The sequence below is a fragment of the Cherax quadricarinatus genome, chromosome 1 (genome assembly GCF_038502225.1).
Source record: "Cherax quadricarinatus isolate ZL_2023a chromosome 1, ASM3850222v1, whole genome shotgun sequence".
NCBI lineage: Eukaryota > Metazoa > Arthropoda > Malacostraca > Decapoda > Parastacidae > Cherax > Cherax quadricarinatus.
In genome coordinates, this window is record NC_091292.1 from 92,939,179 (window position 1) to 92,967,178 (window position 28,000).

The 28,000-nt window shown below is 36.8% G+C and overlaps 2 protein-coding genes across 18 annotated transcripts in view; one reads left to right on the forward strand and one right to left on the reverse strand.

Moving 5' to 3' along the window:
- Window positions 1–173: 173 nt before the first annotated feature.
- LOC128689904 (leucine-rich repeat protein 1-like) lies at window positions 174–27,999 on the reverse strand. 11 transcript variants are annotated; one of them, XM_053778376.2, is made up of 8 exons: window positions 27,950–27,999; window positions 21,363–21,561; window positions 20,275–20,407; window positions 18,790–18,953; window positions 18,262–18,492; window positions 13,666–13,778; window positions 1,280–1,459; window positions 174–575 (listed from the first exon to the last, which is right to left on the reverse strand). In XM_053778376.2, the coding sequence occupies exons 1-8, from the start codon at window positions 27,982–27,984 to the stop codon at window positions 344–346; spliced, it is 1,287 nt and encodes a 428-aa protein (XP_053634351.2). In that variant the 5' UTR covers window positions 27,985–27,999; the 3' UTR covers window positions 174–343. The 11 variants fall into 11 exon arrangements, with proteins under 11 accessions (XP_053634351.2, XP_069940399.1, XP_069940358.1 ...); XM_070084298.1 differs by lacking the exon at window positions 27,950–27,999 and adding an exon at window positions 23,948–24,179; XM_070084257.1 differs by lacking the exon at window positions 27,950–27,999 and adding an exon at window positions 23,570–23,696.
- Window positions 23,410–28,000, forward strand: part of LOC128689890 (chloride channel CLIC-like protein 1) — a 73,802-nt gene continuing 69,211 nt past the window's right edge. Inside the window, exons 1-2 of one of the 7 annotated variants that reach the window (XM_053778368.2) lie at window positions 23,849–23,870; window positions 25,336–25,451. In XM_053778368.2, coding sequence (XP_053634343.2) covers window positions 23,864–23,870; window positions 25,336–25,451 — 123 coding nt within the window. In that variant the 5' untranslated portion in view covers window positions 23,849–23,863. Of the gene's footprint in view, window positions 23,501–23,795; window positions 23,919–24,819; window positions 25,045–25,335; window positions 25,452–28,000 lie in introns of those variants that run through there. The other 6 variants (XM_070084214.1, XM_070084194.1, XM_070084221.1 and 3 more) reach the window with 6 other exon arrangements.

The following is a 28,000-nucleotide window of genomic DNA, read 5'->3' on the forward strand; positions in this document are numbered from 1 at the left end:
TCAGAAAATAAGAAATATGAAATAGTGTAATAAACTGTGAATCAGTCCATGAATGTCCTAAAAAAAATTAAGAAAAAAAAATGTGGAAATATATGAATATAGCATATTAGCAGAATCAATGTGCCATCTCACAAAATGTAAGGAGGTATGGTTTTGTGGAAAAAAAAATACAATTAAAACAGATATTTTATAGATAATTTTTTAGAATTTCGAACACAAATCAATAATAGGAAGAATTTGACTTTTAATACATTCTGAAATTTTATATTACAAAGCATAATTAAGTTAAAATTCTCACAATGAAACCTAACAATACTTTATTAGACACAAATCAATATGGCTATCAGGTTTTAGAAAATTTGTCAAAGCATTTCTGAGAACAAAGTGTTGCAAGAGCTGGAGCAGTTGTTTGGAATACATTGCCTAAGACAAGTCCTGAGGCTACCAGCTGAAGGTTAAGAGTTATGCAGGCTAAAATGTGAGATTCGTAGCATATTTTCCCACAGAGACATTTCAGCCAAGCTTGAAGATATTCTACTAAAGTTGCTGGGATGTCTGCAGCAGTGGGACATAATCTGAAAAAAAAAAGTCATGACAGATGGGATTAAACAAACATATATATTTTTAACTGTTTTTTTTTCCTTAAAAAAAAAAAACGGTTAAAAATATATATGTTTGTTTAATCCCATCTGCATAAATGAATAATTGTTAAACCTACATATATTTTTTAACTGTATAAATGAATGATTGTGAATGTTTTCTTCTTGATGTCATCACGCCTTGGCAGGAGACAGCCACTGAGTTAAAAAAAAATAGATACAAATATATTGTTTTGTTTAGAATACTGAATACATGAAGGGCTATAAGTGGTCTATTGCCGATGTTACTAGGTGAATGATCAACGATCATCTGCAGTGGAAGTGTTTTGTGGGGACAAGTGCCAGTTTCAAAAATACTGTAGGATCTGTCTTAAGAGTTCAAAGTGCATATAATGAATAATGATGAACCACTTAAGTAAACTGAACAAACTTGTCCAATTTGACTTATTACATATATGTTTAGAATGTACAAGAATAGGATGAGCATTAATCAGTGGATCTTAAAAGCTAGGAAACATGAAGATTACACCTATAGAAAGTAGAGTAACAGAGATATACAGAATATAACTTATTCATATAACTACTGTAATCGCTTATTACATAAACTGTACTCTGTTAAAAACATCATACTATTTCAATACACAAAACCTAAGATTAATGAAATTTATTAAAACAATTACCCTCTTTGAACACACTGTGTTGATGCAATTTCTTTCAAACTTGGGACTCCTTTAATATTGTTTCTCACTATGCCAAGGGGACTTGAGAAGGGGTTACCAAACACATCCATGGACTCAAGTCTTAAATTGCTGAGTGTAGCTGGCAGCTCTACAAGCTTATTTTTGCTGGCTGTGAGGTATCTAATTAAATTATAGGAAAAAGATACAATTTCAGTGACATAAGACATAAAACAACAGAAAATATAAAATTCAAACACTAACTCTGTTGTAAATAAGCTAAGTTGAAGCAGCCATCAATTATGCAGTCTTAACTTGACTACAGCATCACCAACCCAGATGGTGCAACACCATATAGATATACAAGCTCAATACAAGTGTATCCATTAAAATAAATTATTATTCATAACAAATTTTAATGAAAATAAGAAAAATTTTTGGAGCGAGTTAAACAAGTTAAGAAAGCCTAAGGAACGAATGGATTTGTCAATTAAAAACAGAGTAGGAGAGTTAGTAGATGGGGAGATGGAGTTACTGGGTAGATGGCGAAAATATTTTGAGGAACTTTTAAATGTCGACGAAGAAAGGGAGGCAGTAATTTCATGCACTGGCCAGGGACGTATACCATATTTTAGGAGTGAAGAAGAGCAGGATGTGAGTGTGGGGGAGGTGCGTGAGGCATTACGTAGAATGAAAGGGGGTAAAGCAGCTGGAACTGATGAGATCATGACAAATGTTAAAAGCAGGGAGGGATATAGTGTTGGAGTGGTTGGTATTTTTGTTTAATAAATGTATGAGAGGGGAAGGTACCTAGGGATTGGCAGAGAGCATGTATAGTCCCTTTATATAAAAGGAAGGGGGACAAAAGAGATTGTAAAAATTATAGAGGAATAAGTTTACCAAGTATAGAAGGAAAAGTGTACAGTAGGGTTGTTATTGAAAGAATTAGACACAAGACAGAATGTAGAATTGCGGATGAGCAAGGAGGTTTTAGAGTGGGTAGGGGATGTGTAGATCAAGTGTTTACATTGAAGCATATTTTTTTTTTTTTCAACAGGTCGGCCGTCTCCCACCGAGGCAGGGTGACCCAAAAAGAAAGAAAATCCCCAAAAACAAAATACTTTCATCATCATTCAACATTTTCACCTCACTCACACATAATCACTGTTTTTGCAGAGGTGCCCAGAATACAACAGTTTAGAAGCATTTTTTTTTTTTTTTAACAAGTCGGCCGTCTCCCACCGAGGCAGGGTGACCCAAAAAAGAAAGAAAATCCCCAAAAAGAAAATACTTTCATCATCATTCAACACTTTCACCACACTCGCACATTATCACTGTTTTTGCAGAGGTGCTCAGAATACAACAGTCTAGAAGCATACACATATATAGATACACAACATATCCCTCCAAACTGCCAATATCCCAAACCCCTCCTTTAAAGTGCAGGCATTGTACTTCCCATTTCCAGGACTCAAGTCTGACTATATGAAAATAACCGGTTTCCCTGAATCCCTTCACTAAATATTACCCTGCTCACACTCCAACAGATTGTCAGGTCCCAAGTACCATTCGTCTCCATTCACTCCTATCTAACACGCTCACGCACGCTTGCTGGAAGTCCAAGCCCCTTGCCCACAAAACCTCCTTTACCCCCTCTCTCCAACCCTTTCGAGGACGACCCCTCCCCCGCCTTCCTTCCCCTATAGATTTATATGCTTTCCATGTCATTCTACTTTGATCCATTCTCTCTAAATGACCAAACCACCTCAACAACCCCTCTTCTGCCCTCTGACTAATACTTTTATTAACTCCACACCTTCTCCTAATTTCCACACTCCGAATTTTCTGCATAATATTTACACCACACATTGCCCTTAAACAGGACATCTCCACTGCCTCCAACCGTCTCCTCGCTGCTGCATTTACCACCCAAGCTTCCCACCCATATGAGAGTGTTGGTACTACTATACTTTCATACATTCCCTTCTTTGCCTCCATAGATAACGTTTTTTGACTCCACATATACCTCAATGCACCACTCACCTTTTTTCCCTCATCAATTCTATGATTAACCTCATCCTTCATAAATCCATCCGCCGACACGTCAACTCCCAAGTATCTGAAAACATTCACTTCTTCCATACTCCTCCTCCCCAATTTGATATCAAATTTTTCTTTATCTAAATCATTTGACACCCTCATCACCTTACTCTTTTCTATGTTCACTTTCAACTTTCTACCTTTACACACATTCCCAAACTCATCCACTAACCTTTGCAATTTTTCTTTAGAATCTCCCATAAGCACAGTATCATCAGCAAAAAGTAACTGTGTCAATTCCCATTTTGAATTTGATTCCCCAAAATTTAATCCCACCCCTCTCCCGAACACCCTAGCATTTACTTCCTTTACAACCCCATCTATAAATATATTAAACAACCATGGTGACATTACACATCCCTGTCTAAGACCTACTTTTACCGGGAAGTAGTCTCCCTCTCTTCTACACACCCTAACCTGAGCCTCACTATCCTCATAAAAACTCTTTACAGCATTTAACCCTTTCAGGGTCCGTCCCGTAGATCTACGGCTTTACGTTCAGGGTCCAAACCGTAGATCTACGCCATGAGCTCAGCTCACTCTGATAAACTGTGAGTGGTACATTTGGGCCTAGATATGAGAGAATACATCTATGTGGTATGTGTGCACCACATAAAACAGATCCTGCAGCACACTGTATAATGAGAGAAAAAAAATGAAATCATGATTTTTCGATTAAAACAGCAACTTTGCAGTGTTTTTTCGTATGTTTTTTATAGTTGTATTTGCGATTTCTTGGTCTCATTTGATAGAATGGAAGACATATTACAGAAAAAAAGATGATTTTGATTGGTTTTAGCACTGGAAATGGCTTGAAACTGAGCTCAAAGTAGCAGAAATGTTAAATTTTTGCCGATATTCAAGAGTAAACAAACGACCTCACACGTCTAATACACATCAGCTGGTGGGTCTAATATAAATTCACAAATATGGTGATGATATTTATACAATTATTACAGTATTGCATAACAGTAAATCTTCTATTTTTTGGTGTGAATAAAAATTCATTATGTGAATAAAAAATCAAAATAGAATTTATTTGTAAAGCCTCAAAACATAACTAATGAACAGAGGAAATGTTAGTTTAGTGCCAGGAATGCCTACATTGTTCATTCTGGACCCTATTTTGAAATTGGAATATTTTGAACTTTGTGTTAAATTGGCCAAATTAACAATTTCCGATCACTTTATTTTGTAGTTGAAACAGTTGACTTGGCGATTTCTTGTGCTCAATCGATAGAATAGAAGTAATACTAGTGAAATAGCTAAGAATTTGGTTGATTGGAATAATGTAATTGGCCTAAAATGGGAGTCAAAGTCGGCAAAATCGCCGATTCGTAAATATCGCTGACACATCAAAGTTCACGAGAGCATAATTTCGTCAATTTTCCACCAAATTTCGTACTTTTTGTTTTATTACCTTCACAAAAAGATTCTCTACGATTTCATAAGAAAAAATAACAAATTTTTTTTTTTTAAATTCTTGGACACTGGTGCGTGACTCCAGATTTGGGCCTTGGACCCTGAAAGGGTTAATAACTTACCACCTATTCCATATACTTGCAACATCTGCTCCTCTATCCACTCTATCATATGCCTTTTCTAAATCCATAAATGCAATAAAAACTTCCCTATCTTTATCTAAATACTGTTCACATATATGCTTCAATGTAAACACCTGATCTACACATCCCCTACCCACACTGAAACCTCCTTGCTCATCCGCAATCCTACATTCTGTCTTATCTCTAATTCTTTCAATTATAACCCTACCGTACACTTTTCCTGGTATACTCAGTAAGCTTATTCCTCTATAATTTTTACAGTCTCTTTTGTCCCCTTTCCCTTTATATAAAGGGACTATACATGCTCTCCGCCAATCCCTAGGTACCTTCCCCTCTTTCATACATTTATTAAACAAAAGTACCAACCACTCCAACACTATATCCCCCCCTGCTTTTAACATTTCTGTCATGATCCCATCAGTTCCAGCTGCTTTACCCCCTTTCATTTTACGTAATGCCTCACGTACCTCCCCCACACTTACATTCTGCTCTTCTTCACTCCTAAAAGATGGTATACCTCCCTGACCAGTGCATGAAATTACTGCCTCTGTTTCTTCCTTAACATTTAAAAGTTCCTCAAAATATTCTCGCCATCTACCCAATACCTCCATCTCCCCATCTACTAACTCCCCTACTCTGTTTTTAACTGACAAATCCATATTTTCCATAGGCTTTCTTAACTTGTTTAACTCACTCCAAAATTTTTTCTTATTTTCATTAAAATTTCTTGACAGTGCCTCTCCCACTCTATCATCTGCTCTCCTTTTGCACTCTCTCACCACTCTCTTTACCTTTCTTTTACTCTCCATATACTCTGCTCTTCTTATAACACTTCTGCTTTGTAAAAACCTCTCATAAGCTACCTTTTTCTCTTTTATCACACCCTTTACTTCATCATTCCACCAATCACTCCTCTTTCCTCCTGCCTCCACCCTCCTATAACCACAAACTAATGCCCCACATTCTAATACTGCATTTTTAAAACTATTCCAACCCTCTTCAACCCCCCCACTACTCATCTTTGCACTAGCCCACCTTTCTGCCAATAGTCGCTTATATCTCACCCGAACTTCCTCCTCCCTTAGTTTATACACTTTCACCTCCCTCTTACTTGTTGTTGCCACCTTCCTCTTTTCCCATCTACCTCTTACTCTAACTGTAGCATATACGTATAAAAAATACACAATATATCCCTCCAAACTGCCAATATCCCAAACCCCTCCTTTAGAGTGCAGGCATTGTACTTCCCATTTCCAGGACTCAAGTCCGGTTATATAAAATAACCAGTTTCCCTGAATCCCCATATATGTGTACAGTATTTAGATAAAGGTAGGGAAGTTTTTATTGCATTTATGGATTTAGAAAAAGCATATGATAGAGTGGATAGGGAAGCAATGTGGCAGATGTTGCAAGTGTATGGAATAGGTGGTAGGTTACTAAATGCTGTAAAGAGTTTTTATGAGGATAGTGAGGCTCAGGTTAGGGTGTGCAGAGAGAGGGAGAATACTTCCCAATAAAAGTAGGTCTTAAACAGGGACGTGTAATGTCACCATGGTTGTTTAATATATTTATAGATGTGGTTGTAAAAGAAGTAAATGCTAGGGTGTTCGGGAAAGGGGTGGGATTAAATTATGGGGAATCAAATACAAAATGGGAAGTGACACAGTTACTTTTTGCTGATGATACTGTGCTTATGGGAGATTCTAAAGATAAATTGCAAAGGTTAGTAGACGAATTTGGGTGTGTGTGTGTAAAGGTAGAAAGTTGAAAGTGAACATAGAAGAGTAAGGTGATGAGGGTATCAAACGATTTAGATAAAGAAAAACTGGATATCAAATTGGGGAGGAGGAGTATGGAAGAAGTGAATGTTTTCAGATATTTGGGAGTTGATGTGTCAGCGGATGGATTAATGAATGATGAGGTTAATCATAGAACTGATGAAGGAAAAAAGGTGAGTGGTGCATTGAGGTATATGTTGAGACAAAAAATGTTATCTATGGAGGCAAAGAAGGGAATGTATGAAAGTATAGTATGTAGTACCAACACTCTTATATGGGTGTGAAGCTTGGGTTGTAAATGCTGCAGTGAGGAGGCGGTTGGAGGCAGTGGAGATGTCCTGTCTAAGGGCAATGTGTGGTGTAAATATTATGCAGAAAATTCAGAGTGTGGAAATTAGGAGAAGGTGTGGAGTTAATAAAAGTATTAGTCAGAGGGCTGAAGAGGGGTTGTTGAGGTGGTTTGGTCATTTAGAGAGAAGGGATCAAAGTAGAATGACATGGAGAGCGCATAAGTCTGTAGGGGAGGGAAGGCGGGGTAGGGGTCGTCCTTGAAAAGGGTGGAGGGAGGGGGTAAAAGAGGTTTTGTGGGTGAGGGGCTTGGATTTCCAGCAAGTGTGCGTGAGCATGTTAGATAGGAGTGAATGGAGACAAATGGTATTTGGGACCTGACGAGCTGTTGGAGTGTGAACAGGGTAATATTTAGTGAACTGATTCAGGGAAACCGGTTATTGTTCGCTTAAACATTAGCTGAATTGATACTTTCTCTGTCCATATTACTACCTCATATTTTTTTAAATACTATAATTGATATTACTTACTAAAATTAATAAATATAATTTTTACTAAAATTTCAATTTACTCTTAACATTTTTGACATTTAATAACCATTACTTGTCTATTTACCTTTACCTGTTTTAATACCACATTTACTATCCTAGATTACTCTTAATTACCTTGTACTGCCATATAACCTCAAGTATAACTACCAGTGCAATATTGAATGAAATAAACATTACTTTTTCACTTTTTTGTAATCATTATTACTTACTAAAATTTTATTAAACACCATATTTACTACCAGTCAATTTTACTTTTGTACATTAAACATTATTTTATACTTCCCATAACATTTTGTAGCCAAATTTTCAAGATTTTATATTCAACCCCAACCTTTATATTATCCCTTGTACCTGTGTACCTGTCTACCCTCTTACTATCATATTATAACCAAGACATTACCATTGTTATTTTTTTACTATTATTCTTTTGGTACTTTAATTGTGAATTTTATTTTGTCAATTTAAATCTAGTTATAATCTTGATCTTGTCAACAACCTATACCAGACTCTAGTGCAATTGCAAGTACCATTTCAAATTGTATTTTTATATTATAAGTTTATATTATAATTCCTACCATCTGTCCATTTAACTTTGCTTACCATTACTTAATTTTAGTCCCTTATATATTTTCTCCTTTATTTTAGCTTTATATAACTATCCTAGTTTATATATTCACAATTGTTAAAATAATCAAGGTGCTATTCTTAGGTGCTAAAGTAGAATAAGTTCACAATTTTGCCATTATATTCCAAAGCTCATTTATTTGATTACCACTTTATTGTTCACCACAACCTATATTAGTCCCTTTTATATTATAATTTTATACTATAATTCTAACTTTAAAAAATTACCTTTATAGTACTACCTACTATCATATTCCCAAGCTCCACTATTTGATCATCACTTTATTTGTATTAGTCCCTTAGCTCATTATTTTACATTTGTTAAATAATCCAGGTGCTATTTTTCAGCTTAAGACTATTTACTTTGTTTTATACTTAATTGAAACTATAGATTCACTACAAATCTTATGATTACAAACATTGATCCTGATACCAACCTCTTATTTAATGACTTAAATGAATCAAACAGTTACTGTAATTACTACACTGCAGAACAATCAAAGGCACTTCTCAGTGCCAACAACAACATAACTATCTTTAACTACAATATCAGATCTTTAACCCTTTCAGGGTCCAAGGCCCAAATCTGGAGTCACGCACCAGTGTCCAAGAATTTTCAAAAAAAAAATTTGTTATTTTTTCTTATGAAATCGTAGAGAATCTTTTTGTGAAGGTAATAAAACAAAAAGTACGAAATTTGGTGGAAAATTGACGAAATTATGCCCTCGCGAATTTTGATGTGTCAGCGATATTTACGAATCGGCGATTTTGCCGACTTTGACTCCGATTTTAGGCCAATTACATTACTCCAATCAACCAAATTCTTAGCTATTTCACTAGTATTACTTCTATTCTATCGATTGAGCACAAGAAATCGCCAAGTCAACTGTTTCAACTACAAAATAAAGTGATCGGAAATTGTTAATTTGGCCAATTTAACACAAAGTTCAAAATATTCCAATTTCAAAATAGGGTCCAGAATGAACAATGTAGGCATTCCTGGCACTAAACTAACATTTCCTCTGTTCATTAGTTATGTTTTGAGGCTTTACAAATAAATTCCATTTTGATTTTTTATTCACATAATGAATTTTTATTCACACCAAAAAATAGAAGATTTACTGTTATGCAATACTGTAATAATTGTATAAAAATCATCACCATATTTGTGAATGTATATTAGACCCACCAGCTGACGTGTATTAGACGTGTGAGGTCGTTTGTTTACTCCTGAATATCGGCAAAAATTTAACTTTTGCACTACTTTGAGCTCAGTTTCAAGCCATTTCCAATGCTAAAACCAATCAAAATCATCTCTATTTCTGTAATATGTCTTCCATTCTATCAAAGAGACCAAGAAATCGCAAATACAACTATAAAAAACATACGAAAAAACACTGCGAAGTTGCTGTTTTAATCGAAAAATCATGATTTCATTTTTTTTTCTCTCATTATACACAGTGTGCTGCAGGATCTGTTTTATGTGGTGCACACATACCACATAGATGTATTCTCTCATATCTAGGCCCAAATGTACCACTCACAGTTTATCAGAGTGAGCTGAGCTCATGGCGTAGATCTACGGTTTGGACCCTGAACGTAAAGCCGTAGATCTACGGGACGGACCCTGAAAGGGTTAAGCAAGCATTACGATGACCTCATAGCATTACTAAATTCCTTACATGCCAATATGTCCATCATTGCACTAACTGAAACCTGGCTAAAGCCTGATAGTACAGATGTCTATGCCATTCCTGGTTACACAGCCATACACAACTGTAGGCCAGACCAACAAGGGGGTGGCACAGCCATATACTACTCAGACCAGCTAGAATGTATCACTAATACTTGCACAAGGGATGAACATGGGGAATATATAATAGCTAAATTCAAATCCAAGTACCTACAAAAACCTCTCACATTGATAAACATCTACAGAGTTCCACAGTCAAACATTAGCCAATTTAGTCAAAATCTAGGAAGTATGATAACTGATGCACGCATGAACAAAGATCACTTACTACTCTCAGGTGACTTCAATATAAATCTCCTGCAAGACCAGGACCCACAAGTTACTGAATTCACAAACACAATGAGTAACTGTATGTTACTACCAACAGTAACAAAACCTACAAGAGTTACAGAGACTAGTGTTTCCCTACTTGACCACATCTGGACCAACACCATATCCCCTTTAAAATCAGGCATAATTACAGATAATACCACAGACCACTACCCTACTTTCCTCATAACAACTCTTGGTAAACTACCCCAAGACACTACTAAAGTCACCTTCAGACTTCACAATGAGGCAGCCATTAATAACTTCACAACAGCAATAGCAAACATTGATTGGCACACTGAGCTAGAAACCTATACAGATATTGACGAATGTATTAATAATTTTCTAAAAAAAAACCCAATACCTCTATAACAAGCACTGCCCTAAAAAAACTAAACAGATGACAGCAAAGAGACTGAACAGTCCCTGGCTAACACCCAGCATTCTCAAATCCATAAATACAAAACACCAATATGAAAAACAGTACAGAATGGGTCACATAACCAGAGACCAAACAAAACGTTACTCGTCAATCCTAACCAGCCTGATAAGAAGGGCAAAAAAATTGTATTATGAGAACAGATTATCCAACTTACGAGGTGATATAAAAAAGACCTGGAAAACCCTATCAGAAATTCTGGGAACAAAAAAGATATCACGAAATAGCGAAATAAAATTAGCAAAATCAGATGAACCCCAACTCCCACCAACAGAAACAGCAAACAGACTCAATGATTTCTTCTCCACTATAGGACAAAACCTTGCCAATAAAATCCCAAGCTCAGATACCCCACCAAATGACTACCTCACCGACAACTACCCGAACACACTGTTCCTAGCTCCGACTAACCCATACGAAGTCTCCCTTATTATCAACGCACTAAAAAACAAGGCAGGAGATTTAAATACCTTACCACCCTTTATATACAAAAAAGTGTCACAAGTGCTATCACCAATCATTGCAACACTCTTTAACAAATCCATTGAATCCTCCACCTTCCCTACAGTACTCAAAATAGCAAGGGTCACCCCGATCCACAAAGGAGGAGACCAAACAGAGTTGAATAACTATAGGCCAATATCCAACTTACACCCTCTCTCAAAAATCTTCGAAAAATTAATTCATAAACGAATCTACTCCTACCTTATCTCCCAAAACATACTCAACCCCTGCCAATTTGGATTCAGGCCTAATAAAAATACTAATGATGCTATTATACACATGCTAGAACATATATACACTGCAATAGAGAAAAAAGAAGTCCCACTGGGGATCTTCATTGACTTACGTAAAGCTTTTGATACAGTTGATCATGACTTGCTCCACATAAAATTGTCACACTATGGTATAAGAGGGCACTCCCTCAACTACCTCAAGTCATACCTCAGCAACAGAAGCCAATATGTGTACGCAAATGGGGCAAACTCTTCTGCGCAACCAATTACAGTTGGTGTCCCACAGGGAAGTGTCCTTGGCCCTCTTCTCTTTCTCCTATACATAAATGACCTTCCAAATGCTTCGCAATTACTCAAACCCACACTATTTGCAGATGACACTACATACGTCTTCTCTCACCCGAGCCCAGTCACGCTAGCCAATACTGTAAATACCGAATTACAGAAAATATCTACCTGGATGAGGACTAACAAACTTACACTAAACATTGACAAAACCTACTTCATTCAGTTTGGTAACAGAGCTACAGATGTCCCTCTTAACATAATGATAAACGGATCACCTATCACAAAACTAACAGAGGGAAAATTCTTAGGAATCCACCTTGATAATAGACTCAAATTTCATACACATATACAACAAATTTCTAAGAAAATTTCCAAGACTGTAGGCATACTGTCGAAGATACGGTACTATGTTCCACAGTCAGCCCTCCTGGCCCTATATCACTCTCTTATTTACCCCTATCTCACCTATGGAATTTGTGCATGGGGCTCAACAACAATTAACCATCTCAGACCACTAATTACTCAACAAAAGGCTGCAGTTAGAATGATAAAAAATTCTCACTACAGGCAGCACACACCACCAATATTCAATACACTAAACCTACTCACCATACAAAACATCCATACTTATTACTGCACCTATTACATACATAGAACACTTAACTCTGATATTAACCCTCCCCTCAAACATCTCCTTGCCAACCTCAACAGAACACATGACCATAACACAAGGCACAGATCACTCTTTGATGTTCCTCGTGTCCATCTCACACTATGCAAAAACTCAATGCACATAAAAGGCCCTAAAATCTGGAATTCATTACCTGTAAATATAAAAGAAACACTACCTGTTTATAAATTCAAGTCTCTTCTCAAAGATCACTTACTCACCCAAAACCAAATAAATACTGAATAACTGAACCTTATAAATTGTATATCTTAAATGTTTCTCACAATTATATCACATAAATGTTAAACCTAAAACCGAATCTAACTTTATTATTTTTTAAATACACTACCTAACAGAATCACTACCTAACTGAATGCAACCATATGACCTGTCTTTGTAATACTCACTTGTGCTTTATAGTAATCTGTTTACATTAATGTTTTATCACTGATTTCATCATTGCTTAGTTAATCTTAAGTTAATTTTAAGCCAGCCCGTAATGCTATGCATAGTATAAGTGGCTTTGGCATGCTGCTCTTATCTGTATTTTTTTGTACCTCTGTATGTGTGCTCAAATTGGAAATAAATAAATAAATAAATAAATAAATTTTATATAGCCGGACTCGAGTCCTGGAAATGGGAAGTACAATGCCTGCACTTTAAAGGAGGGGTTTGGGATATTGGCAGTTTGGAGGGATATGTTGTGTATTTTTATACATATATACTTCTAAACTGTCGTATTCTGAGCACCTCTGCAAAAACAGTGATTATGTGTGAGTGAGGTGAAAGTGTTGAATAATGATGAAAGTATTTACTTTTTGGGGGGTTTTCTTTATTTTTGGATCACCCTGCCTCGGTGGGAGACGACCAACTTGTTAAAAAAAAAAAAAAAAGGGGGGGGGGGGGGTGGTAGGTTTAGAAAGTATTTGAGTGTACTCAAACCATTCTCAAAGAACATCCTTAATTAAGATTTTTATTGTGGGTCTTGTATGCTTTTCTCTGAGACTATGGGTTCTGAAAAATCTATATTATTTTTATTTTCACAGATGCATTGATTGTTACTTACATCTTCCTTCATAGACCCCATCTCAAAATATGTACATCTACTCCCAAGATTGTTAACTCATTCACTACCTACATAATCTTTCTTTCTAATGTGATCTCCCAACCAACACTTAATGAATTAAATGATACTCATTAATGGTTTACTTACAATTAAAAATAAATTGAAATAACCTCTGGTATATATGAATGACTATTTTCCTTAAAAAAGAACATCTTCCTTACTTGAGTCGGGTGAGCTTGCCTAAGGAAATAGGAAGTTTGTGTAGAATATTCCCATCAAGTTTCAAACTGACAAGGCTATGTAGCTGCCCCAAGGTGTGTGGAAGATACTCTATCTGTACACAAGAAAAACTTATTGTATATAACAGAGATATTATACTCCCATGTCTGTTTCTTAAGAACTACACATACACACCAATAGACCTTACAAAGTAAAAAGAAAATAAACTTAAGCCAGCATCTGGAATGATGCCTCATTTCAAGTCAAAGAAAAAGGATGGCAATATTCATAAGCTTGTCACTCAAATACAACTGTTAACCCTAAAACTGTCCAAATGTAGATCTACGTTCACTCGCGTGGCACTCCGAATATTTTGAAAAAAATAAAAAAAATTTTTTTTTCTTTTAAAATGAAGAGCACATTTTTTGACATGTTATAGGATAAAAAAAAATTTAGGGTCAGTACTTACCGAGACATAAGATCGTGAAGTTGGCTCTGGATGCTCACCTGATGGCAACATCGACTCCTGCTGCTTGCAGAAGTGTTGCCGATATACCTTTTTTTCTTGTTTTTGTTTTAATTTAGATATTTTTTATGTTCTGATAATTACAATTTATAATAGTTCTTGTAATTTCATAGCCAATCTTTGCTCTGACACTAATATTAGGTACTGAAATAATGCTCAAATAGAAGTTTGTGGTTATAGGAGGGTGGGGGCAGGAGGAAAGAGGAGTGATTGGTGGAATGATGAAGTAAAGGGTGTGATAAAAGAGAAAAAGGTAGCTTATGAGAGGTTTTTACAAAGCAGAAGTGTTATCAGAGTATATGGAGAGTAAAAGAAAGGTAAAGAGAGTGGTGAGAGAGTGCAAAAGGAGAGCAGATGATAGAGTGGGAGAGGCACTGTCAAGAAATTTTAATGAAAATAAGAAAAAATTTTGGAGTGAGTTAAACAAGTTAAGAAAGCCTAGGGAAAATATGGATTTGTCAGTTCAGAGTAGGGGAGTTAGTAGATGGGGAGATGGAGGTATTGGGAAGACGAGAATATTTTGAGGAACTTTTAAATGTTAAGGAAGAAACAGAGGCAGTAATTTCATGCACTGGTCAAAATCACACTGACAGGTGAACATGTACACCATAGAATTGATGAGGGAAAAAAGGTGAGTGGTGCGTTGAGGTATATGTGGAGTCAAAAAACGTTATCTATGGAGGCAAAGAAGGGAATGTATGAAAGTATAGTAGTACCAACACTCTTATATGGGTGTGAAGCTTGGGTGGTAAATGCAGCAGCGAGGAGACGGTTGGAGGCAGCGGAGATGTCCTGTTTAAGGGCAATGTGCCTGGGTTAATTACTATTGTCTAGAAATATATACAAAGTATTTGTAAGTCTAGACTGTTGTATTCTGAGCACCTCTGCAAAAACAGTGATAATGTGCGAGTGTGGTGAAAGTGTTGAATGATGATGAAAGTATTTTCTTTTTGGGGATTTTCTTTCTTTTTTGGGCCACCCGGCCGGGGGGGGCGACGGCCGACTTTTTCAAAAAAAAAAAAAAAAAAAAAAAAAATTTGTAAGTCCCAGCAATGTTTTAGATACCCTGGCATATACCTTGAATCATGTTATGAAAGGCATCCCTAGACTGTTGACAGCCCAGTGACATCTGATAAATGCCCACTGCTCCAGCTAACCCTGGCTGTATTTGTTATCACTGTTACACACAAACATGTCTTGTCTCTCTCTGCCTATTTATCTGCCTGTATCTGCCTGTCTATCTGCCTGTCTGTCTGTCTATCTATCTGTCTGTCAATCTTTGCCTGGATTTTTTTAATTATCCTAGGTAATTTACACTATGTATAATAACTCTACTTATGTGTACATGTGAGACAGAGATATAGACAGATATATAGATAGACAGAGATATAGATAGAGATATAGACAGAGATATATAGACAGAGAGATATAGACAGAGAGAGATATAAACAGAAAGAGATATAGACAGAGAGAGATATAAACAGAAAGAGATATAGACAGAGAGATAGCCAGAGACAGTCAAAGCAAGCCAGCTGGCCAGCCTGCCAAATACATAAGAACATAAGAAAGAAGGAACACTGCAGCAGGCCTACTGGCCCATGCAAGGCAAGTACACATCACCCTATTCCCCCTGGCTTAGACCAATGAACCACCTAGTCAGGTCACATCCATTGAAGGAAGGAGCATGACATCAGACCTAGTAGCACAAGCTAGTCAGGTCCAACTCACACCCACTCACACTCACTCATGTGTTCATCTAACTTATTTTTACTTTCCTCTTAAAATGGGAGTGTTAATGTGACATGGATCAGTGAATCCCTGGTGTTTGCCACGCTATTTCCTCTAACTGGCGCTCAACTGAACTGGTGCTCCCACAAGGTACTAAGTGCTCCCAGATTTTTTTAATAGTGCACACACTGAATGCATAGACCCATTCTTTCATGCCTAGGCGACTCAAGCCTATTGTGCCAAATTTGAAAGAAAAATAAAACACTGATCTACGTTTGGAGCGCTATGTATGCAAACATAGATCTACGTTTGGACAGTTTAAGGGTTAATCAAAACACCCAAATACTTCAAAAAAATATTATTTCTCTTCCTGCAGGATATCATTTTAGAAAAAGAAGATAGGAGATAAATTACTACACACAAAAAAGTAAAAGGGTGCCAATATCCCCCTTTCTTGGAAAGCTTGAATTGAAGGTCAAAATTACCTGAAAAAAATTATTGCCATGCATAACTGCTCTTGTGGTACAACAATTCTGTATGCACTAACCAGGAAATTTTTGCAAATCCAGTAACAACCACAAAAGCAGTTTTAGACACAAATGAGAGCAAATAAGCATCACCCTGGTAAATTTTATACAGTATGTATTGACTTCCAGCAAGCGTGCGTGAGCGTGTTAGATAGGAGTGAATGGAGATGAATGGTATTTGGGACCTGACGATCTGTTGGAGTGTGAGCAGGGTAATATTTAGTGAAGGGATTCAGGGAAACCGGTTACTTTTATATAGCCGGACTTGAGTCCTGGAAATGGGAAGTACAGTGGACCCCCGGTTCCCGATGTTACCAGTATCCGATAAATTTGGTTGCCGATGCATTTAATCAAAAAAATTTTGCCTCGCTTCCCGATACAAAACCCGGTATGCGATACGATTCGTACGAGACGTGTCCACTTGTGGCCTGAACTCCCCCGTGTGTACCAGTGTTTACAAGCCAGCCAGTGTGCGCGCATCTAAGGATACATTCGGTACATTCCATATTATCACTGTTTTTGGTGCTTGTTTCTGCAAAATAAGTCACCATGGGCCCCAAGAAAGCTCCTAGTGCCAACCCTTCGAGACCAAGGGTGCTAATGACTGTTGAAATGAAGAAAGAGATAATTGCAAAGTACGAAAGTGGTGTGTGTGTGTCGGAACTGGTCAGGTTGTATAGTAAACCCCAATCAACCATCTCTACTATAGTGAGCAGGAAAACGGCAATCAAGGAAGCTGTTCTTGCAAAAGGTGCAACTGTGATTACGAAACAGCGACCGCAAGTGTTAGAAAATGTTGAGAGACTGTTATTGGTGTGGATAAATGAAAAACAGATAGCAGGAGATAGCATCTCTCAAGCGAACATTTGTGAAAAGGGTGATGAAAATCACCCTCACACAGCTATTGCAAGCCATGCTGGTGACTATTACACTGACAATGTTGTGAAACACTTTAGGAAAGTCATAAAGGAACGAGAGGTACAGGCCTCTATGGACAGATATGTTGTGCGACAGAAGTCCAGTGACTCTCAAGCTGGTCCTAGTGGCATTAAAAGAAGAAGGGAAGTAACCCCAGAAAAGGACTTGCTACCTCAAGTCCTAATGGAAGGGGATTCCCCTTCTAAACACTAAGACCATCCACACTCTCCCCTCCTCCCATCCCATCAATCATCACCAGATCTTCAATAAAGGTAAGTGTCATGTAACTGTGCATGTCTTCTTCAGTTTGTGTGTATTAAAATTAATATTTCATGTGCTAAAAAAATTTTTTTTTCATACTTTTGGGTGTCTTGCACAGATTAATTTGATTTCCATTATTTCTTATGGGGAAAATTGATTCGCTTTCCGATAATTTTGGTTTACAATGAGCTCTCAGGAACGGATTAATATCGTGAACCGGGGGTCCACTGTACAATGCCTGCACTCTAAAGGAGGGGTTTGGGATATTAGCAGTTTGGAGGGATATGTTGTGTATCTTTATAGGTAAATGCTTCTAAACTGTTGTGTTCTGAGCACCTCTGCAAAAGCAGTGATTATGTGTGAGTGAGGTGAAAGTGTATTTTCTTCTTGGGGATTTTCTTTCTTTTTTGGGTCACCCTGCTTCGGTGGGAGACGGATGACTTGTTAAAAAAAAAAATTGTATTAAGTGCACACAAATTGCTATAGATATTCTCCTTTCCCCAAGATCAACAGTTTTATCACAGCAAATAACGACTGAATAAAATTAAATGAACATTTTAAGATTTGTAGCAGTGGCATATATTAAAACAGCAGTGAAAAGCACAATACTAATGAAACCTCCAGTAACAAAAACTTACCTTATTGTTTGACAGATCAAGCATTTGGAGAGTGTGGGAGAGTCTTCCACTGAACAGCTGATGACTGATACAAGTGATGTTATTGAAGGAGAGGTGAAGGTTCACAAGGCAATGCATTTCATTCATTTTTGTTGGCAACTCTTTAATTATATTGTGATTCAGGTTAAGTGAATGCAGTTTTTTCAGTTTCATTATGCGATTTTCAACTCTGTTTAGCTGAACATTATTAACCTAAAAAAAAAATTACAATGGAGATCAAGATTTGTAACATATAGCATAATTTGATTGGAGTACAGTAGTCATTTCCAGTAAAAGCTGGAAGACCATTCAATAACAGTTTGATGCTGTCAGCATTTATTAACATAACTGAGTAAAAGTGCCTTAAATTACTTACAAAATAAACTTTGGAATCTGAAAAAAATATTGTAAATTTCTTTAAATTAAAACAAGAATTATCTGAACTATTGTATAAGAGATATGAAGCATGAAATTCAACATAAAATACTTTAATACTGTAGTCATACTTGCCTTGAGTGACTCCAGAGTATATGGAAAAGCTGTTGTAATTGGGTATTCCTGTTTACTTTCAATAACCAGTTTTGTCTTAGGTTTTTCAACTTGACTTTGTTTTATTGGAGCAAGGTTGGATAAATGAAGTTTTGCTATGTCTTTATTCTGGATTCCCAGCTTTACTGTGGATTAAAAATGACAAAGCGCATTAGCATCTCTTGTAACTGTCTGATTATCAATCAACAAAGTCAATATATGCTAAGGAATTTAATATGCCCTAGGTAGTAGGTTGGAAAACAGTAACTGCCCAGGGAGGTACTACTGTCCTGCCAAGTGAGTGTACAACGAAAACCTGTAATTGTTTTACATGATGGTAGGATTGCTGGTGTCTTTTGTCTGTCTCATAAACAGGCAAGATTTCAGGTATGTCTTGTTACTTCTACTTGCACTTAGGTCACACTACACATACATGTACAAGCATATATATACACACCCCTCTAGGTATTCTTCTATTTTCTTTCTAGTTCTTGTTCTTGTTTATTTCCTCTTATCTCCATGGGAAAGTGGAACAGAATTCTTCCTCCGTAAGCCATGCGTGTTGTAAGAGGCGACTAAAATGCCTGGAGCAAGGGGCTAGTAACCCCTTCTCCCGTATAAATTACTAAATTTAAGAGAAACTTTCGTTTTTCTTTTTGGGCCACCCTGCCTTGGTGGGATACGGCCGGTGTGTTGAAAGAAGAAAGAAGAAGAATTTAATATGCCTATGTGGAATATTATTCCATAAATACATAGGAATTTAATATGCTTATGTGGAATATTATTCCATAAATACATAGTTATGAACATGCTACTAACTTATTTTACATTACACAGATTGACAGTATAAAGAAACAGCACAATGACTTCACTGACCTACATTGTCTCCAGACATGCTTAGAGAAATGAGTGGAACAAACTGCCAGGTGGAGTTAATGAACCTAACAACCCAAGTAGCTTTAAAGTACACTACTGCAAACAAACTGCTGATGCATGTTCTGCAGGTCCTAGCACCTTTAGTATGGTGGACTGACAATACAGTGGACCCCCGGTTTACGATCAGCTCCCAATGCGACCAATTATGTAAGTGTATTTATGTAAGTGCGTTTGTATGTGTATGTTTGGGAGTCTGAAATGGACTAATCTAATTCACAATATTCCTTATGGGAACAAATTCGGTCAGTACTGGCACCTGAACATACTTCTAGAATGAAATAATATCGTAAACCGGGGGTCCACTGTATTAAGAATATACACTACATTCGCGATTGTTTTGAGCAGCAATTTTAAATAAACTTACCTACAGTACTGTACACTGCTTCAGCTTCTACAGTATACATGCAAGACAATAAATATACATTGTAATTTACTCATTTACAAAACTGACAATGAGCCTAACAAGGAAATAAAGATCTAGTATAATATCATACACTAGTAATTTTACTGTAAGCTTCTTTATGAACTTACATGTTTGTAGGAACGTTTTAGCCAAAACAGGATCAGCTTTTACGCAAAGATCATGAGCAGGTTCCTTAAAACGAATTGTGAATTTTCCTTCAGCCACATATTTTGTAAATACTCTCTCAATGTTTTCAACAACCTAGAACAAGGAAGCCTCAATAATAAATTAAATTTCTAATTTAGAATTAAACAAATTAAATTTACTGATTACATTACAAATCACGTGTGCACATGTAAACATATAAGCATGTCTCCTTACATGAACTATTCTCTCACCTAGCAGTAAATAATTACAGTAAAGTACCCTACCATTATTTAGCCCAAAGAATGCTATTTTTAACATATGTACATTTTTTGGGGGGGTCACCCTGCCTTGGTGGGAGACAGATAACATGTTAAAAAAACAAAAATATAATGTACTGCAGTATACTGTATATAATGTTCGTTCAAACAAAAAAACAAACAAACAAAAATAAAATAAAAATGTGATGATCATTTACTATGCACAAAAATTCTGACAGTAAAAATTTTAAACAATAAAGGTATTGTATTATGTATATAACACAGATTAACTTCTGACAGCAAAAAACAATTTCATACACATCCTGCCTCTAATACATGAATCTTGAAAAACAAGCCAAGCATATTAGCATAATATCAGTGTCACAGTTATTATGGACACCATTCATATTATTTGAAAAGTTGTTTGATAAAACACTTTTGGGTTGCAGTCAAAAGCAGACTGGCCATATAAGCATTAGGGCAATGCCTTGTGGGTCGCTGGGCTAGGTAAAAAGAAAAGAAAAGAAGAAAAAGAGCTGAAAAAATGAAGTCATAGCCGCTGCACAAAGATTACAACGAAAATGAAAACACCTCTGGCCCTCAGGGGTTACTCAGCTGACCTGATAGGTGATGGATGCCCGGGCCAGTTTTAAGACCTAGTCCATTTCTGGTTGCAGTCCATTCATTTTAAAGTACTGTACTGTAAACTACAATTCACATATTTCAATACAGCTTGTTGAGTAAATGCCAACAGCTTACTGTAAAAACAAACTGCAGAAATAAATTCGAAAGGGCTTCAGGAATACAATTACCTTATATTTTGTGCCTTGTTTATTTTGAGCTGTACATAAATGAATAAAGAGACTTGACACATCTGGCTTTGATCCTGGAAGACGGCCAATCCCAAGTGATGATTGTGTGCCAGTTCTTTTATTGCCAAGATTAAGAGATGGTAGCTTTCGATTGCTTACTAAAACTTCACAGCTAATCCTCATCTTCCTTTCCAAGCACCTGCAAAAAATTATACGTAAAATATAGAACAAATCCAAAAGTACATGCAGAAATGATAAAAGGATCACTGGCTCTCAGTTTTTTGATGTAAGAATAACAGTGCAATACAGTATGTCAATAAACTAAAGTGAATTGAAGCACGAGATTTTTTCACTAGAGAGAGGGATATACTAAAAGTTTATTAAAAAATATTATCACTGGAAGATCACATTAACAAACTGTATGCTACACTGGTTAGAAAACTATCGAAAATATGGTACTATGTTCCACAGTCAGCCCTCCTGGCCGTATATCACTCACTTATTTACCCCTATCTCACCGATGGAATTTGTGCATGGGGCTCAACAACAATAAACCATCTCAGACCATTAATTACCCAACAAAAGGCTGCAGTCAGAATGATAACAAATTCCCACTACAGGCAGCACACTCCACCAATATTCAAAACTCTAAACCTACTCACCATACAAAACATCCATACTTATTATTGTACCTACTACCTCAACTGCCTCCCAGCATACATAAGGGGGATTACCAATAGACCCCTGGCTGTCTTCAAGCCTGGTTGATCAGGCTTTGATCCACCAAGAGGCCTAGTCACAGACCGGGCTGCGGGGGCATTGACCCCCGGAACTATCTCCAGGTAAAGTACTGGTAGAACACTTAACTTGGATATAAACCCTCCCCTCAAACATCTTACCAACCTCAACAGAACACACGACCATAACACAAGGCAAAGATCACTCTTTGATGTTCCTCGTGTCCATCTCACGCTATGCAAAAACTCAATGCACATAAAAGGCCTAAAAATCTGGAATTCGTTACCCGTGAATATAAAAGAAACACTATCGGTTTATAAATTCAAGTCTCTACTTAAAAATCACTTACTCACCCACAACTAAATAAATACTAAATAATTGTATCTCATAAATGTTTAACCTGTGACCCAATCAAACTCTGCTATTTTTAATTACATTACCTAACAGAATACTCCAATGTACTGAATGCTCAGCAACACAGTAAATGACCATATGACCTGTCTTTGTAATACTCATTTGTGCTTAATTGTTATTTGTTTACAATAATGTTTACCACTGAATATATCATTGCTTAGTTTAATCTTAAGTTAATTTTAAGCCTGACCATAATGCTCTGCATACAAGGGGCTTTGGCATGTTATACTTAACCACTATATTTCTTTGTACTTCAATGTATCATGTTCAAGTTAATAAATAAATAAATAAATTTACGGCATATATTAAGCCAAAATTGCAATATGCAGTTGTGTACTGCTCACAATTAAACTAAACATGCAATTGATTTGTTAGTAAAGGTCCACTGAAGAGGTACAAAGTAATCATGAGTTAAAAAATATGAGTTACGATGAATGGGTGAAAATATTAAAGAGGACAAGTGATAACCACAGTAAGGTTAAAAAAAATGAAAATAAGTCAGACTTTTTTTGCGTTATCCTAGGTAATCTACACATATGTTACTAGGTATGATAGGTGTACCTGTACCTAAATAAACCTAGTTATTAGACAAAGATATCTTAGCATCTGCAACAGGGATAATGAAAGACCAGTTGTAAATTGGAAAAAAAAAGTGGAGCCGAAAGGATACCAGATTCTTCTTCTCAGAGTCGTGGACCAAAATAAATAAATTAAAACATGAAGTAGTAACTGCTACAACCAATGGATACTTAAAATAAATAAATAAATAAATAATATATATAATATATATATATATATATATATATATATTATATATAATATATATATATATATAATATATATATAATATATATACATATATATAATATATATATGGCGAATAATAGAGCAATAACCAGCACACAGGAAACTTACGTATGTGTGTCAGTTATCTTGTTGAAGACGGCACACCACAGCATACATCAACTACTGTAGCTACAAGTAAGGTATTACAAGTAACTAATTACACATATTAAAGTACACATTCTATCTACTTTAACACCTGTACTACATACCTTCCTCCTGCAGCAGTTTTGTAACTACAAGAGAAGTTGTCAGAGTTGGCGCCTCACTTCACATTAACTCCCGGTTACATATTATATATTCTAACACTTTTCCAACATTAAAATAAACAAATATATAACAATATAGTAGCAAATCATCTCATTTCAAATACATTTGAAAGTTTTTACGTGAAATTCCAAAATGTTACGAAGTAGTTTTTTTTTTTTGCGAAATAATAAAATTAAATATAGTTCATCACGCAGGCTTTATTAATATAAATTACGGAAGGGAAGGGGATCGAACCCATGGCAGGTGAGTCCTAACACAGGCCAGTGTTAACCACTGGGCCAGCTGGCTCTGGTAAGTCTTACAACTAGGAACATACTGACCACAAATGCGTTTTTTTTTTTCAGACGAATTCCACCAGCATGGCTGTGTCGTGCTGTAGCTCAGGTCCCTTCAAAGCCGCTGTCATGGCTCACGAAATCTTAATAACACGATTGCAAAGACATTACAGAACAGGTTGTGGTGGAACACCAGGCAAGTGTGTCCTGGAACTAACAGTACCAGTGTTAACTACTGGTACAACTGGCTAACATACCAGTGTTAACTACTGGTACAACTGGCTAACATACCAGTGTTAACTACTGGTACAACTAGCTAACATACTAGTGTTAACTACTGGTACAACTGGCTAACTTACCAGTGTTAACTACTGGTACAACTGGCTAACATACCAGTGTTAACTACTGGTACAACTAGCTAACATACCAGTGTTAACTACTAGTACAACTGGCTAACTTACCAGTGTTAACTACTGGTACAATTGGCTAACATACCAGTGTTAACTAGTGGTACAACTGGCTAACATATCAGTGTTAACTACTGGTACTACTGGCTAACATACTAGTGTTAACTACTGGTACAACTGGCTAACATACTAGTGTTAACTACTGGTACAACTGGCTAACATACTAGTGTTAACTACTGGTACAATTGGCTAACATACTAGTGTTAACTACTGGTACAACTGGCTAACATACTAGTGTTAACTACTGGTACAACTGGCTAACATACTAGTGTTAACTACTGGTACAACTGGCTAACATACCAGTGTTAACTACTGGTACTACTGGCTAACTTACTAGTGTTAACTACTGGTACAACTGGCTAACATACCAGTGTTAACTACTGGTACTACTGGCTAACTTACTAGTGTTAACTACTGGTACAATTGGCTAACATACCAGTGTTAGCTACTAGTACAATTGGCTCTGATTTGTTTGCAATCGTGTTATTTAAGATTTCGTGAGGATTGTTGATGTATATTTTTATTCGTTATCCATATTTTGCAAAGTACACTGATACATAAAAATAATAAGAGATATAATACCTGATAAGCAGCAGCATAAGTTCAAAGTTATCTCATCTAAGACATTACTGTCAGTTGAATTCTGAGAGCTTGTCAATGATTAATTATTTCTAAGTAAGTTGTTTAGGTGTTCTGATTGGTTTAGTACTTAGTTTTGTTTATAATAATAACAATTAGGTGTTAAGTAAGTTTATTCAAGTATACACAGTAAGTTAAGTTTATTCATGTGTGCACAAATAGTTATATAGATTATCATACATAACAGTATATATGAAGAAAACACATAAGTTATGGGCACACATCTATAGTACAGTATGCAGATTTAACCTAAGATAATGTGACTACATATTTCCATTCTCAGTTGTAAGTTTAGGCTAATAATGGAGATTTTTTTTTATACATCAGTTTTACAGGCTAAGAGCTGCTACCCTACCTCAGCATATTTCAAAGCCCAACTCTGTCTAAGGTATACTACTACCACTCCCCCAGGATGTGACCCACAACAGTCGACTGACACCCAGGTACGTACTTACCACTAGGTGAAAATGGGCAGCAGGTGTAAGAAAACATGCCTAATGTTTCCAGCTGGCTGAGGATTGAACCACAGACACTCAGTATGTGAGTTGAGTGCACTATCAACTGAGAAATCACACATTATATTTTCTATTCTTTTTTAAATACGTATATACACCAGCACAAATTTTTATTTCAGCAATAGTTACCGACACCTACTTGGTGGCAAGCAGACATCGTTTTACACTTTTCAGTGTTTTACAAGAATGGAGTACAATACTGACAAGATGAAAATTAAGACAAATGTGCAACATCTGGGTATCTTTATCGTAGACGTTTTGCCATCCTGTGGCTTTATCAATTCAAATTCTAGGATATAATTTGAAGACAGTAGAGCTATATGCAAAAGATGAGGTAATCAGTCCCTCAGCCTTGGAGCTGGTTTGAAGAGCACCATAATCATGAAGATTCTGGAGCACAGGGAAGAAGACTGGAGTTTTTATATTAACATCAAGTGGAGAGGGACGGGTAGCAGACGAGAGCGTAGTCACTTGAGGAACCCTGCCTACCAAGTTACTATGCCCTCATCTGCTAACCGTCCCTCTCCACCTGACGTTAGTATATAAATGCCAGCCTTCTTGCCTGTACTCCAGAGTCTTCACGAGTACGGTGCTCTTCACACGAGCTCCAAGGCTGAGGGACTGATTACCTCATATTTTGTATATACTAGTAGTTCTACTGTCTTCAAATTATGCCCTAGAATTTGTATTGATAAAGCCACAGGATAGTGAAACGTCTACAATAAAGATATCCAGATGTTATACATGTCTTACTTTTCAATACCCATTCCATGATGTACGTAAGGTTGTATGTTTTAAAGTGTACAAATGATATCTGAGTTCCACCAAGAAGTCGGTAACTATAGCCACTATTTCTTGTCCAAATTCTGATTCTGGTTGATATTAGTACAGTGGACCCCCGGTTAACGATATTTTTTCACTCCAGAAGTATGTTCAGGTGCCAGTACTGACCGAATTTGTTCCCATAAGAAATATTGTGAAGTAGATTAGTCCATTTCAGACCCCCAAACATACACGTACAAACGCACTTACATAAATACACTTACATAATTGGTCGCATTCGGAGGTAATCGTTATGCGGGGGTCCACTGTATAAATAATAATAATAAAAAAATTGATGGTATTGGTACTCCTTGCTAATGAAAATGAAAAAGTTTATTTCCTTGCAAGGCTTACAATGTGTGGTTTACATATTATAAAATATTAAGTACTGTACAAAGAAAGCCAGTAGCATGCCTAGGCATTTCGGGCAGACACAGCTTAGCTAAGCAAAGATGAATCAAATTAAGCACAGGCACACCAGTGTCATATCTACCACACCTTATGACCCTTGTGGGTTTAGTGCTTAGTTATGATTATAATAATACCCCCCTCCTCCCCTTAAGGGAGGTTCCTTGCTGCTGCTGAGGGACTCTTGATCTAAGGAATTAGACCTGTGTTCAAATTCCTTGAATTGAGCCTCAATGCCTTGCATTTTCCTAGGCACTCTGTGATCCCCTATGGGTTTAGTGCTTCCCCATGAATGCAATAACAATAATAATAATTCATTAGACTAAGTGGAAGTCTTCTTGGCCCACACAAGGTCAGGGATCGATCCCTAACACAGGTGAAATATTAGGCATGTTTCCTTATACCTGCTGCCTCTGTTCACTTAACAGTTGGTAGGTACCTGGGTGTTAGTCATCTGTTGTGAGTTACATCCTGGGGGACAAGGTTACAGGACCCCAATGAAAATAATAGTCTCTGATGATCCTTCGATTTTATTGGGTTATCCTGGGTGGCTAACCCCGTCCCCCCAGGTTAAAAATCCAGAGAAAATCTTATCTGACCTAGGTTCAATCTGAGGTAGGTAGAGATGTTTGGCATGTTTCTTTACACCTGTTGTCCATACTCACCTAGTAATAAATAGGTACCAGGGTGTTAGTCATCTGTTGTGGGTGGCATCCTGCAGAGGTTCATTATTATTATTATAATCAAAGGGGAAGCACTAAACCCGGAGGATTATACAGCACCTGGGGGGGATGTGGGAGGCATTCAGGCTTAATTTGGGGAACTGGAGCACAGATCTAATTCCCTAAATCAAGAGCCCCTCACCAACATCAAGGAATCTTCCTTGAGGGGTGCAGAGGTTCAAATGAACAAAAGGAATGTCCAAGAGGTATTCTGGTGCTTGTATGTTTTGTTAAATTTTTGCAAAAATCACATTAGGTCAACATCCAGCATTAATGTAGTAGTGTTTTAGAGATGTGGAGTAAACAGTAATATGGCGGTCAATAGCATTCTAATAAGCTAGTATATTTGTTTCATTATCTAGTGTAGTACAGGTCCGCCATCACAAATCCGGCAATCAGTTATTCGGTTCCTTCAGTTATTCGGCACTAATTTTGGCTAGCATCGTTTAAAATTTCCAGGGCCGCCACACCAACCTGCTGGTACTGTTTGGTGGCGCTACTTGCTGCATAAGTCATTCCAATTTC